Here is a 14911-nt window from a genome sequence, read left to right on the forward strand (position 1 = left end):
AAATTATAGTGGGCCCTTAAATAATGATGAATTGACTTTATCAGCAGTGGATTTAAAGAGATTAAGCACTTTTTCTGGCTTTATGTCAATTTACAATTTTTTCAACAGCCCTAAAGCTGACTTTAACAATCTGGTATCCAATATTACCTTTTTCCCTCTTTGATCCTATTTTCCTTGTTAATTAAAAATTGTGTTTGCTAGGGCAAACTTCCTTCTCCTTTTTTTTTTTTTTTAATCCCTTCTGATATGTGCATAACATCTTGGAACTCTTTATACTTGCTAGAGAAGTCATATTAAGTCTTCTAAGAAAGAGGCTTGTCTACTTGGTGCTGTTTCCCTGGGTGTGAGTTAGGTGGTTAGGGAGGTACCTGGCTTGATTAACAAAGGAACACCGATGATGAAGGTGCTTGTTTGGAGTCAGGAGACTTGAGTTCTCATTGCAGCTCTGTCCTCTTTGAATAACAGTGGATGAATCAAGCAACTGTTGTAGGCTTCAGTTTCCCATTTATACGATATCCTGGTTGGACTATATGAGCTCTAAAGTCCTTTTTTTTTATTTCAGCATATTATGGGGGTACAAATGTTTAGGTTACAAATATAGCCTTTGCCCCACTGAGTCAGAGCTTCAAGTGTGTCCATCCCCCAGTAAATTCCTTTCAAGTAGTAAAATTTTGTGTTTCTATAATTCTTTTAGGCTACTAAGAATGAGATGATGCATCTCCCTAAGACATATGTCCAGGAGTCTGCCTTGTATTGTGGCCCAGGTATTCATTGGGCTCAGGTCACTCCACCTTTCAAAATATTGGGAATATCTTCATGATTCCAAATCAGGATACATCTGCATCCAGAATAATCTGCACAGTTTTGGTATCTTTCTTAAGAGAAACAAGTCTCTTCACTTTAATAGAAAATGTTGGCCCTAAAGGTTTTAAAAAAGAAATAGAGAACCTTTCAGTTGCCCAAGGGAGTGAAACAATTTACTTATGAAATAGGCAAAAAAGATCAGTTTCTTCAAAATATATAATAAGATATAGTATGATCAAACCTTGTGAAGACCATGGGGCATTTCTTGAAATTTGAAGACTTAACTGAATTCTCAAATTGTAGACCTGAAGGGATACTTTCAGGATAATTACAAGGAATTACTATTTTGCTGATAGTTAGCAAGCATGTGAAACTTTTTTTTGCATAGTTTCCAAAAACTGTTTGAAAGTGGGTTCCAGAATGATTGAGATCAGTTCATTACGATGGATCCCAAATGGGATTGAGGGAGTGTTGTCGTTTGGTATGTTGCCCTATTCTTTCAGGCTGATATTTGCAGTCTACAAATGTCTTTTTTTTTTTTTTGGAATTATTTTGGTTCAGTGATAAGAGAACAGCACTAGACTAGACAAAACATAAATGTTGACCTTATTATTATGGATTTTCATATGCTCTAAATGCATTGACTGTGGAAAAACTTCCACAATTTTCCAGGCTTAGGCTGCTCATTTCGGGAATTGATTAATAGACAAAAACTTTTTAAAATGGGAAAGATTAAGATAGAAAGCCAAATATAGTGAAATTATGTCCCCATTACTCAGATCTCATGATTATCAACTTGGTCAAATTTTATTTATAACCTTTTCCTTACTCTCACACCCTGATAATTGTGAAGCAATCCAAGACATCATTTTGTCTGTAAATATTTTATTGTGTATCTAAAAGATAAGGCTCTCTATTATTTTGTTAAAATGAAAATTATATAGATTTTTTTTTTTTTTTTGAGACAGGGTCTTGGTCTTGCTCTGTCACCCAGGCTAGAGTGCAGCAGTGTCATCATAACTCACTGCAACTTCAAACTCCTGGGTTCAAGCGATCCTCCTGTCTTAGCCTTCTGAGTAGCTGGGACTACAGGCATGTGCCACCATGCCTGGCTAATTTTTATATATTCTAGAGATGGAGTCTTGTTATGTTGCCCAGGCTGGTCTCGAACTCCTGGTATCAAGCAATCCTCCTGCCTTGGCCTCTCAAAGTGGTAGGATTATAGGCATAAGCCACCATGCCTGGCCTAAAATCTTAATTGTATAGTTAGATAAATATATATCTCCATGTAACCATCACTCCAATCAAAATATGGGACATTTGCATGATCCCATGCAGTCCCTTCCCTACCAATTCTCCTCCCTAGAAGCAACCATTCTTATTTCTATTACCATCCATTAGTTTTGTCTGTTCTTGGATTCACACAGTGCATACTGTCTGAATGGAATCATGTGAAATATATACTTGTATCTGGCTTCTTTCCCCAATATACTGCTTTTGAGATTTCACATGGTGATGCATATATTAGTAGTTCTTTCCTCTTCTTTTTTAAAATTGCTGAGTACTATGCTGTTGTGTAAATATACCACCATTTATTTATTCTCCTGTTGATGGACTTTTGAGTATTTTTCCCCAGTTTGGAACTATTATGAGCAGAGCTGCAATGAGTATTCTTGTATAAATCTTTTTGTGGACATATGTTTTCATTTCTATTGCGTAAATAGGAATGGAATTGCTGGGTCATAGCATAGATGCATGTTTAACTTTATAAGGAACTGCCAAAGGTGGTATCATTTTACATTCCTACCAGCAACGTATGGGAGTTTCAATAGTTCCACAACCTCATCTACATTTGGTGTTGTCAGCTTTTTAATTTTACCTCTTCTGATGAATGTAAAATGGTATCTCATTGTTGCTTTAAATTTTATTTCTCTGATGACTAGCGGTTTTGAGCCTCTTTTCATATGTGCGTGTTGGCTATTTCACTTTTGTGACCTGTCTACTAAGTATTTTGTCCATTTAAAAATTGGGTTATTTGTCTTTTGATTATTGATTTGAAGAGTTCTTTTTCTGATATTCTGGATTTAAGTCAGATATATGTATAATGAATATTTTCTCCTAATCTTTCATGTGCTTTTCAATATTTTTAATGGTGCTTCTTGATGAGCGGGTTTTTTTACTCCGATGAAGTAAAAAAATTTTTTTTTCCTAAAAAGGCAGAGTCATCTAGGCTGGGATTGAAGTTGATTTTTTTTTTTTAATGTTCAACGCTTTTTTATAACCTCTTTAATAAAAATTTGCCAACCCCAAAGTCACAAAGATACTCTCCTGTTTTCTTCTAGAGCTTCATTAAATTCTTGGCTGTTATGTTTAGGTCTGTGACCTATCACAAATGAGTTTTTGTGTATGTTTTGAGTTAGGAATCAAGTTTTAGTTTTTTCCCATCTTTTTTTTTTTGTTGTTGTTGTTCTACCACCATGGTTGAAAAGACTTTGTTCATCCCATTGAATTGCTTAGGTGTCTTGGTCAAACCTCGAATGACTGTATCAGTGTGGTTTTAGATTCTTTATTCTGTTCCATTTATCTATTTGTCTATCCTTACACCAGTTCCATACTGTCTTAAATACTGTAGCTTCATAGTCAATATTGAAATCTGGAAATCTGAGTCCTCTACTTTGTCCTTTTCTTTGAAAAAACATTTTGATTGTTCTCTTTCCTTTTTCTATATAAATTTTTGAATCAATTTGTCGGTTTCTACAAAACAACTTCCTGGATTTTTGATTGGGATTGTATCGGTCTGTATTGGGGGAAAATTGACATCTTGAATATATTGAGTCTTCTAATCCATGAACATTCTCCATTTATTTTAAATTTCTCTCAGCAATGTTTGTAGTTTTCTGTGTGGAGGTCCTCTGCACGTCTTTTTTTTTTTTTTTTTTTTTTTTTTTTTTTTGAAACAGAGTCTCCCTTTGTTACCTGGGCTAGAGTGCAGTGGTATCATCATAGCTCACTGCAAACTCAAACTCTTGGGCTCAAGCAATTCTCCTGACTCAGCCTCCTGAGTAGCTGGGACTACAGGTGTGCGCCACCATGCTTGGCTAGTTTTTATACTTTTCTTGGTAGCAAACTTGATGGAAAAGATTTCTAAAAAAAATGAGTTTACTTGTTCACTAGCTGAGAAATATATTGTTAGTGGTTGTATGAGCATCCCTGTCTTGGTGTTAAAACCTGGAAGTCTTTCCCTTAGCAATAGCTGCTGAGCCAGTTTCATGGTAATATCAACTATGCAGGACCCAGTCAAGAGCAAAGAAGTACGTAAAGGGCCTTTGAGCAGCTAAAAAAAGACATATAATCTGTTAGTTTTATCATAGGGGAATCTTTCAAATCCTCACTCTGAACCTATTTACCTCGATTTTAAATATAGCTTTAACAAGCCTTGCAATTTCTTCCCCCAGCTTATAGAGCATTAGTAGAAGCAAGTGAGAGAGAGGAGGATGGCATGCTAGAGCAGGCACAGTGACAGTGGAGTCAGTTCAAGTGGGCACAGTCTCTATCCGTCACGGGGCCAGGTCCTAGGGAAACAAAGATACTTCAGATATGGCTTGTGTGCATCAAACAGCTTATGCAGTATCAGGTTGCACACATGTGAAAAGTGCAAAGTAGACTGGTGAGCGAAATAATACAAATGTGCACTAAGTGCACTTATGGAGGAAATCAGGAATTCGATGGTTCAGAGAAGGTTTCAGCGAGAACCGGTTTGAGTGGCTCACAGAAGGTTGATGTATCTATTCATGAAGGTCTTGGGAGGAAATAGAAGACACATTTATAGGAAATGAAAGAGAACCTAATAAAGGTACTGTTTACAAAGGTATGTGTGGGGTTAAGGAAAACCTACAAAGGATGGCTGAGATCTCAGGGCCTGCAAAAGTGGGAAGCTGTTACCACCTGTAGACCAGAGGGGGCAAGAGGAAGGAGGTTACCAGATCTGCAAGCCCTGTGGCAGCTGGGGACAGCCACCTGTGGCATCTGGTGGGGGAGAATAGCCCTTGACATCCTCAACCTTCTCTCCTCTGCCCTCTCGTCTCCTGCTGAATCCACCCAGAAGCTGGAGGACAGGAGACCCAGTTGGTGCTGTGCACATATGTCTGCCTCCCAGGGCCCAGAGCTGGAGAGGCTGGGAGGTGGGTTGGAGGGGTAACCTGCGAACGTCCAGCACAGCTGAGTAGGACTTTGCTTTAGATGACACAAGGCCCACAGGAAGGGCAGTCTGAGCCCAGGGGTGAATGTGTAAAGTACCTCAAGGCATTCTCAGAGAATCCAAGTGGTTTTGAAAGGAGTGGTGCTTGGAGTTCTTCTAGGGGTGGCTAGCAATGGAGAGTGACCCTCACCATCTGGAACATTTAGGCTTAATTCTGAGCTGGTGAGAACTCTAATCCCCAGCAGGAAGGGCCGGATGAGAAGCAGGAGCTGGCAGCTGAGGGAAGGAGGTGTGTCGGGCAGGGGTGCAGGTCCCCAGCTCTTGTCCTGTGGAAGAAGAGAGAGTACCTTCGAAAACACAAGTGTGGCGTCAGCGTTGTGTGCACAGCACAGAGCACACATCAATCATGATGAGGCTGTTGGGCTCCATTGTTTTCATGGCCTTCCATACCTCATGCAGCATATTTCTGCTACCATGGCTGGAGTGCACGTGCTTCACTTTAGGGGCATTTCCATCAAAGGTGTTTAGATGATTTAAAGACTTTTGATACTTAGAGAAATAACATTTAGGAACCTGGAAAATTTGCTTATATGAAACACCTTTTTTCTCTGATAAGGGTGGATACATGAAGCCTTGCTATTATTAATATTATTATTATTTATCAAGGCTACTATAATTATCAAGACTTAAGGGCCTATAGAATAAAGACCCTCCCAAACCAAAGTCATTATATTTCATACTGAGTGCTAGTTAGAAAACATTGAATCAAACATTTTTTCCTAACTGGTTGGGTTGCTGATGTGTTTGGAGCAGGCTGGTCCCTTAGGTAGGACATTCATCCTTCATGTCCAGTTTGTTAAGAGGCTCCTTTGGCAAAATAGGCCTTTTCATTCAAAGCAGGGACAAGGTCAGCTTTGGCTGGGTCCCTGACTTACCAGAAATTTTGATTCTCTTCATCCGACTGAGTCATGCTTTACTAGCTGCCAGTTTAAAGCTGTGGTTGAGACGAGGGACTGTCTTCTTGCCTCATGTTCTGTTTCCTTTCTTCTTCCACCTTCTGCCCTCTCATTCCCTCTCCATATGTGGGTTCTGTCCCTCCTCACCCTGAGGATGAGTTGGAGGTTAACCCTTTCACAGCCACTGAAGAACATTGTCAGTCTTTAGTTTTCTTTCATTTGTCTTTCCAGCCTACATGTTCAAATCATAAAGCCACCCAAGTATCTGCCAGCTGAAAACACAAACTAGAGCACAAAGCTGTTTTTCCCATATTTGCTGGCTGAACTAATGTGTCAGTAAGGTAAATGTTATACAACTAGACAAACCAGGTTTGGACCCCTGCTGAAGAGCTTGGATACCCAATGTTTTCTCCAGCTTCGACACCATTCTCTGACCAAGATCTCTTCTCTCTGTTAGGATGTTAGCCAGAGTCTCTCTCAAGGGATAATAGCAGTACCCATCTATGAAAGTTTTGTAAGGACTAAATGCAATAGAACTCAACCTGCATTTATATAACTCCTAGCATATAGTAGATGTTCAATAAAAGTTGGCTATTATAATTATTGCCCAGCAGTGAAAAGAGCTGCTTGACTTTGTTTGATTTAGCATTTTGTAAACTTGCTTAACTGTAGTATTGCTATTCATAGAACCATTCACTAACATTTCAGGGAATGCTTTTGTTCTATGGCTTGGGAAACTCTGAATTAAGAATTGGACAAAACTGAACTGTTGGATTTGGGGTTCTGGATCTTACTTAGTCCTCACCTTGAATTGGCTTAAATAAAAACAGGGAGTAGATACCATTTTAGGATACCAAACAGAGAAGGAAAAAAGTCATCCTTATCCCAAACCTGGATTTCTGTTCATTTCTTCTTTGTAATCATACCTCCAGGTGACTCCAGAAATTCAGGGGCAGCTGTCGGAAGTTCTCAGGACTAGTTTAAGAGGCTGCCATCGAGTCTGAAAAGTTAGAATTAATGCCCCTTCTGGTTTTGGCCTTTCAGAATGAGGTCAGAGATTGGCCCCCTTCCCTTCCCCATCTCTAGCTCCTTCGGGCCCGGTCACCCCCTCTTTCTGTCTTTCTGCATCACCACCCGGCAGAGCTGCAGGGGTGCAGGGTGCCTGCCGCCGGCTCCTGCCCTTCTCCTGTTGGGTTTTGGTTATGCCTTTACCCTCCTGCACATGGTGCCTCGACAGCAACACAGACCCCTGGGAAGAGAGGCTGGCACGTGTCCTGAGTAATCTTGTGGGGCTGGGTCACCAGCTCTCCAGAGACATATCTGGTTGGCACTGGTGAGACGTCAAGGCCAAGGACAGACATCACTCACTTGTTCATCTGCCAGCCAGGGACAATTATGTCATTATGTATGTGCATTTCTCAACTAGGCCTTGGAGGGGGCAGTTAACGGGAAGCATCTTATGTGACGTGTGTGTGACACATTCAAAGGGCACATGTATCGGATGATTGAATTCCCTGTGTGAGCCTTGGGAGAATTTTCAAAAGTTGTTATCATTTACTTGTGCTTCATACCCACCAATTCCAAAATCGAAGCCCACGGACACCTCCTTGTTGCTCCCCACGAGTAGGGCCCAGTGGCTTTCCTTGTGGAGGTTTGTTCACGTCAATGGATGCCATGTGCCACCTCTGTGAGCCCTGTGTTCAGCCCCTACTGCTGTCCTAGTCATTAGACAAGGCGAAGGAGGGTCATTATGTAATGACTTTCTTGAGGCTGCTGTGTTTAGTGATTCATTCTGTTCTAGGGGAAGAGAGATAAAAGTCTGCTTCTGTCTGCCGGCGGCCACGCTGCAGGCTGTAAGGTCCAAGTTGATTTGCCAGTCCAAGGTCTTGCTGTAGGGACAGAACTGAGCCCAAGAAGGGGACAGTTGTTTAGGGAACTTAGGGCAAACCCCTGCCCCACGTAAGTCATAACTTCAGTTTGGGGAGGAAGAGGTCTGCCGGGGGGTGCAGTGATGCTGTGGGGGTAGACCCTGGCTCTTGCCCTGCTGTGCTGCTGGCTGTCAGGAAGCCTCTCGGCCTTTGTGTTTCCTGAGTTCAACTAGGATAGGGGTGCAGAGCTTCAGCTTAACTTTCCCCAAGGCTAAGATAAGTCAGCAGGTGACCAAGTGTGAACTCCATGGAGGAGGCCCAGTATGGAGCGCAGACATCGGGGTGTCTATCAGTGAGCATGAGACACCCCCCAACCCCATGTGGTGTTGAGGAGGTTGTGATGTTACTTGGGTTATGGCAGTTGATGCTGTTACCCTAGATTGTACACTTTTAATTTTATAATTTAAAAGGAAATTGAAGAAGAACAGATACTATGTTTTTGAAGCACAGAGGTCCCTTGTACACTGTTCATCAAATGCAGAATATTGTTTAACCTTTGGGCTATGCGAGCAGCACTCCCAGGCCACCTCTCTCTGCTGTTTTCCATTTCCAGGGGTCTAGGCGAGGTGGACAAGGCTCATTTCAGGGTCTTATTTGTTAGTTGTCAGAGAAGGGGATGCTGCATTGCTAGCTATGATGGGGGAAGGCAGGTCAGGAGCCCATTTCTTCTCTTACCTTCCCCTCCATCAATTCCCCTTTCCCCACCATCCCTTCAACCAAATGGGAGGTTAAAAGGCATGTCTTTTCCAGAGGACTCTTGAGAAATGCTTCCTCATTTGCACTGGGAACCACTGGTTTGTGGTAAGGAAGACAGAACCCCCGTGTGCTACACTTGAGTTCACGTGAACACACGAGCACAACCCTGGCACGGCCCAGCCTTGCATCGAGCCTCGGTCGCTCTCGTCCAGCAGCCTCTGTCTGGGAGCGTCACAGGCTTTCTCAGATATCCAGGCACTGCCACGAGCTAGATCACTCTCACTTTACAGAACAGCTGAGGCCTGCAGCGTTCTTCGCCTGCTTGTTTGGAACACAAGCATTGAGGAATGCATCTAAATATGACTTTGCCTCCCCAGAGAGAAATGAGACAGAGAGAGATGACTCCCTGTCATAGACAGGAGCCCCACCATGAGCAGCAACTCTTTATGCTGTTAAAAAAATAAAACATAACAAGATTTCTATTCAGCTCTCTCCATGCTAGAGGCTTAGAAAAAGCCCCTAAGAAATAGATGTAGCTGGCAAGTGCTATCAGAGAGGAAGGCCAGTGGCAAAAATGGTGTTCTTCCATTTGGCATAGCTGCTGCTGGCCAGCTGCGAGAGAACTGAGAAGAAATGATAAGAGTTAATGCTCTCTTATCATGCTACCTTGTTCTGTCAAACTTCCCAGAGTGAGTGGAAGATGGTGAATGCTTTTCATCTTGTTTGAGTGCCACACCTTTTATTTGATGCATCACCCAAATAATGATTACCCTGGAGCTTGGCCTTCATGGTGGCCCACTGCACAACTTGTGTTCGTAGAGCCTACCTACAGTTTGTACCGAGCTGCAGTGCTGTTTGGTGGAGATTATAAACTGTAATGTTCTCTTGACTCAGTTCAGCATGTAACAGGGGAATCGCTGATTTAGGAATTTAATGAAGACTTAATGGTTAATGATGGTAAGAAAGGTATTTCTGGCAAGAAAGGATGCTCGATACTAGGACAGGTTGTTCAGGGGGGGAATCCCATTTTCTGTCATAGGTCACAACAGCATGATCTGTGTCAGTCAGGACCTTGAAGTTCAAGCGTTGTTCTCTTGGAAGGCAGGGGGACACACCAGATGACCTTGTTCCTTTCAGCCTGGAGGTTCAGTAGAAAGTATTCCTGAGCCAACTTCATACTCTGGGTTTTTTTCCTCCCTCATTTTTTTTTTTCTTAATTTACACTTCTAATTTTCAGTGTCTACAATGTGCTAACGGGCTTTCCTCCCATTAAAAAACACGTGTAGATGTGAGAATGTTCTCCTCGAGAAAAGCCGGTCTCCAGGGTTTTGCTTCTGGCTCGAGGTCCTATGAGGTAGGTGTCATGAAACCTCCCCCGCAGCAGGCGGGGTCAGCAGCTCTCCTGCTGATTTTGGCAGGAGAGGGAAACACTCAGCCACGTGCAGAGAAAAGAAGGTAAACTTTGCGATCCACTTGCAAATCAAGATAAAATGCGTTTTCAGACCTGAGCGTGTGCTCAGAGCCTGTCTATTCCCTTCTACCACCAGATCTGTTAGGACAAAAGTAATCCAAGTTCATGGTTTGCCACCAGATAATCGTTGTCCCATCTTGGATTATAGAGGGGGGTGGCTCAGAGGACATATCAAGAAGGAAGAAAGGGGAAGGGCCAGACAAGGAGTGGTGCTGGGGCCCATGGCCAGTGTCAGTGTGAGAAGGGGACAGAGGAGCAGGATGGGGATGGATGGGTGATACCCAGCAGCTGGTACTTCACAACTTAGGCAGGGGCTGTCCGAGGCACCCCAGGAACAAAGAGCTTACAGGGTGCAACACTCAAGTACAGAATGTGGGAAGATGGAGGAGAGTGAAGCTCTTTGGGTCCTCTAAGTGAGGAGGAGATCAGATCACAGCCTTGCTAAGGCACCTGCCATCTCCTCTAGTCCACGACTCTGTGCTTCTGTGACTTCCCTCTGTAGCAGGGTGGCTTCTGTGGTTATCAAAGAGAAGATAGACCTTTTGAAAAAAATATTTGCTTTTATTGTGACCTGAGAATGAAATGACACAGCTGAAGTCCACTTATTAAAATTCATCAGTGTGCATATTTCTCAAGCCACGATAACTTCATGGCCTAAGTGAAAATTTCATATTCCTTTGGAAAATCCAACTGGCATAGCCAAATGAGCAGAAAATTATCTTTGACTAGTAGATGTTGTTTCTACACCATTCTTCTTTGCCTAAGAAAATAATCATGCTGGGACTTAAGCTTAACAGCTAAGAACAAGCTCCAGCATCTAGCAGTTGCCTCCAGGGTTCCAGGAACTGATCTAGGTGTTTTACAAGCACTAGTTCACTTACTCCCCAGAAGAGCTCTATGAGCTGAGTTGGTACTAAACCCCCACTTAAGAGATGAGGAAATTGAGGATTAGTGAGATTAAGTGATACGGCAGGGCTGGGACTGATGGTGGGTCCAGCCAGCTAACTCATAGCTTCCCTGTGGACACATCCTTTCCCGCCCTCCACCTCTCTCAGAGGGTCAGCAGGATGACCACTCCGGCTGCACCTGTCACACTTGGGCAGAATTAAGGGCATGGCTTTGTGGAAGAGAACCGCCTGGGGTACCAAAGCCCGATGGGAGCCTTCGCTCCCCCTAAGGATAAAATAGGTCAATAAGAGGTGATATCTGTGAGGAAACCACATATTTTCTGAACACTGCTATTAGGAATTCAAAGCTAAGTAGGATCCCTAGGTCCACAGTTTTCCATCTCTAACACATTAAGTGCCATGTGAGTTGTATTTAACTCATGCTAGTTTGGAGCCCAGGACCTCATTAATCGTATGTAACTCACATGTCTCTTCACCTTGGGAGCCGAGAGAATTATTTTGCATGTTGCATATAACTCACACACAGAAAACAATAAAAATAACAAAGTTTTCATTAAATTAGAAAGGATCATTTTGTTTTCGAAGTTTTTGTTCTATTTTCATAATAAAACACCTTGGCCCCAAGGAAAAAACATTTTTTTGTCTAGTGTGGTGGTCAGTGTGCTAGACAATCAGAACAACAAAGCTAATGGTGAGTGCTGACTGTGTCAGACACTGTTTGAACGAAGTCTTTTACATTGATTAACTTAAGCTAATAGCATCCCTGTTAGACAGGTACTATTATTCTCCTCAATTTCTGGACGAGGGAACCAGAAACACGGCTGGGAAGTGGCAGAGCTGGAAGGGGGCCCAGGCTTTTTCACCATTATTCTAACCTGTTTCTCAGCACGAAGCTTTGGCAAACCTGAATATTTGCTTCTGTGATGCCAGCAGGACTCCCCATTCTAAGGGGCAGGACAGGCCAAGTAGAGCAGATGCTGGGTTGTGCCTTTCGTGACTGTTTGTGCATCTGAACCGGGTGCTGCAGAAGGTCTCTTCCCATGGGGTTTCCTTTCAGAGATGGGGCAGGCCTCATGGTGGTCGTGTGCAGAATGCCCCATTCATTCTGCCTCCTTGGCGTTCCATCATTGACACTTTTGCCCGAAATAAGAAGGCTTGGGTATTTTGTACTTTTTTAAAGAGTTTGTAAGCCTCTCAGTGTTTCAACATTGTATTTGCTCACTTTGTGTCCAATGAATGTTATAATGGGTTTAAATGTGGTATTAGAACTTACCAAAGGGTGCTTATACTCCAGCTAAGGGGCAAACTAAACTAACATGATTAAATGCCTGCTGACGACAGTCCGAGTTCCTCAGTATGGCCTCCAGGGTCTCGATGCACTGACTTTCCTTACCTCTCTGTCCCTGTCTCTCGGCATGGTGGTGTCCCTCCTGCCCCAGCCTAACAGGACATTTGCAGTTCCTAAAATACACCAGCCTGTCAGGATATGCCACGACGGTGCCTGCCTTTGCCCACACCTCTCTTCCTGAAGTATTTCCCTCAACCTCCCACCCTGTGAAACATCTCTTCATTTTCAAAACTCAATTCAACTTTTGCCACTGCTGTTAAGCCTCTCTTGCGCGCCCCTCCCCAGCCCATAATCCTGGCCACTCCCTTTTTCTGGTTCATATTGTATCCTGAACAGACTACAGACACAACAGGGACTCTAACACTTCAGAGCCCACCAAGCAGTCATGATAGTATTGGCTTATATTTACTGACAACTTGTTTATAACACTAAGCACTTTATGCTGCTTATGTCATGTAATTCTTGCTACCTCTCAAAGCATGTACTAGTCTCATGGCCAATGTACAGACGAAAGCAACAAAGCTCAAAGAGACAAAGCAACTTCCCTGAATTCACATGGCCAGTGTTTGTTTATGTTTATGAAACTGTAAGTGTCTTGAGGGCAAGGGCTATCTTGCTTCAGCCACGACTCAACCAGTCCAAGCCTGTTTTCTCTTCCTGTCCTTGGATCTTGGCAGGGAGTGGGGTAGGGAGTGGTCAGATGTGCTCAAACCACTCAAAACAAAAACTATAAGGAGAGACTGAGATGTTATTGCTAGTAGAAGAGAGGACACACATGCTGGATGGGCACAAGTCTCAGTGTCCCCTCCTCTTTGTACCCTTGGCACCGGCACTGCTGGAGGCATCCAACCATGGTTGACTGTGGTGAGCAGATCCCTGCTGTTAGGGTCCCTATGTGTTAGTCGTGCTCCACATTCAGAGCACGGAGAGCTCGTGGGGCTATTGAGGGTGGGGAAGACCTCAGCAGGGAGGTTGGACTCTGCAGGCTAGTGGTAGAGGGCAGATGCGGGGCAGAAGGAGGGCACCTGTGCAGAAGGGTCTGTCCACAAAGGTGGGTGCACCTGCAATACCAGACGTGGTCAACAGACAACAGTTTTCTTGACTTCTATAATATCTTGTCTGCTCTCCAAATTCCCAAACTGGGGAGGGGGTTTCCCCACTAGGCCGGTGCCAGGAAAACCACAGTATGATTCTTGTTAGCAACTCTTCCACCCACCTCTGCCATTGCTCACAGACCTCAAGTCCAACTTGTTAGCCCTTTCGATTGCTTGTGTTATTCCTGAACGTGAGTCATGTGGCATTTGGGCTCACCCAACTGGGGTTTCCTTTACAGGTGAACATGTTTGTTGAAGGATTCCACGATGCCATCCTCCTCTACGTCCTGGCTCTACACGAAGTACTCAGAGCTGGTTACAGCAAGAAGGATGGAGGGAAGATTATCCAGCAGACTTGGAACAGAACATTTGAAGGTGTGGATTCAGTCTATATGGCGACGGCACTGCAGCCGATTGAGTTGCTGCTTCTCTGGGTCTGTTTTTCTCTGTTGCAGCTGTGAGGCTTTTCCAGTGTCTTGCTTTTCTAAGCTGTAAAGATTAAAAAAACCCAAGATCATCTCACCTCACAGGCTTGTTGTGAAAATTAAGTGAGATAATGCATATGAACGTGCTTTGAAAAAGTCCCACTGAAATAGGAAATGCCTTGTCTCTTTCTGATTTTTAAAGTAACAACTCTCTGTGTCTTGAAATTACATTTAACACAAGCCTAACTCAGAACAGAACCACTAGTGTGTGAAGGGGTCTGTGATTAGTTTTAAAACAAGTATTAATCTCAGAGGTACATTCATTTGTTCAGACCATGTTGGTTTTTGTGACACAGAAAATATTAGCTGTCACAGTTAAACCTGGTGGTTCGAGATGATTAGCAGGTTCAGTTGAGCCCTCTGCTTTTATTTAACTTTAAAAATAGTGGCTATTAGTTGTCACTTTCTTAAGAACAGAGAAGTATAAGAAAACAACAGAAAAATGGCTCATAATCTTACCACTCAAGCAACTTCTGTTGACATTTAAAAATTGTACAAGAATGAGACTATTCTTGGCTAGAAAATCTAAACAGTACAAGAATATACAAAATGAAAAGTGAAAGCTTTCCTTCCCACCCTGGTCCCCTCTCCCAAATGTAAATCACTATTAACAATTTTCTATGATTCTATCTAAATATATTTGATGCACATATGCTACATTTGTATATCTTATCTAAAAATTTTACACAAAAGCTATCATACTATGAATGTCATTTTTCATCTTAGGATTTTTAACTTGCATGTCAGGTAGAAGAATTTTCTATATGAGAACTCATAGTTCCAATGCATTTTAAAGTGATGGCTACATATTATTCCACTGTATGGCTGTACAAGGATTTCTTTAACCAATCTCCTACTGGACACTTCGGTTGCCTACAATTTTTGCTATTATGCAATATGCTGTTGCAAGCTTCTTGCACATTGTGATGAATTTTTATGAGTACTTCCAACAGAGAACATTCCGAGTTGTGGGATTTCTGGATCCAAAAGTATGTTGGTGTTTTAAAAAATGCACTAGCTATT

The 14911-nt window shown here is 42.8% G+C and overlaps 1 protein-coding gene across 2 annotated transcripts in view; it reads left to right on the forward strand.

The window, feature by feature from the left end:
• Window positions 1-14911, forward strand: part of NPR3 (natriuretic peptide receptor 3) — a 63561-nt gene that overhangs the window by 39205 nt on the left and 9445 nt on the right. For both annotated transcript variants that reach the window (XM_069492355.1, XM_069492356.1), the window contains exon 4: window positions 13643-13778. In XM_069492355.1, coding sequence (XP_069348456.1) covers window positions 13643-13778 — 136 coding nt within the window. The remainder of the gene's footprint in view (window positions 1-13642; window positions 13779-14911) is intronic.

Source organism: Eulemur rufifrons, chromosome 17 (genome assembly GCF_041146395.1).
Source record: "Eulemur rufifrons isolate Redbay chromosome 17, OSU_ERuf_1, whole genome shotgun sequence".
Taxonomy (NCBI): Eukaryota; Metazoa; Chordata; class Mammalia; order Primates; family Lemuridae; genus Eulemur; species Eulemur rufifrons.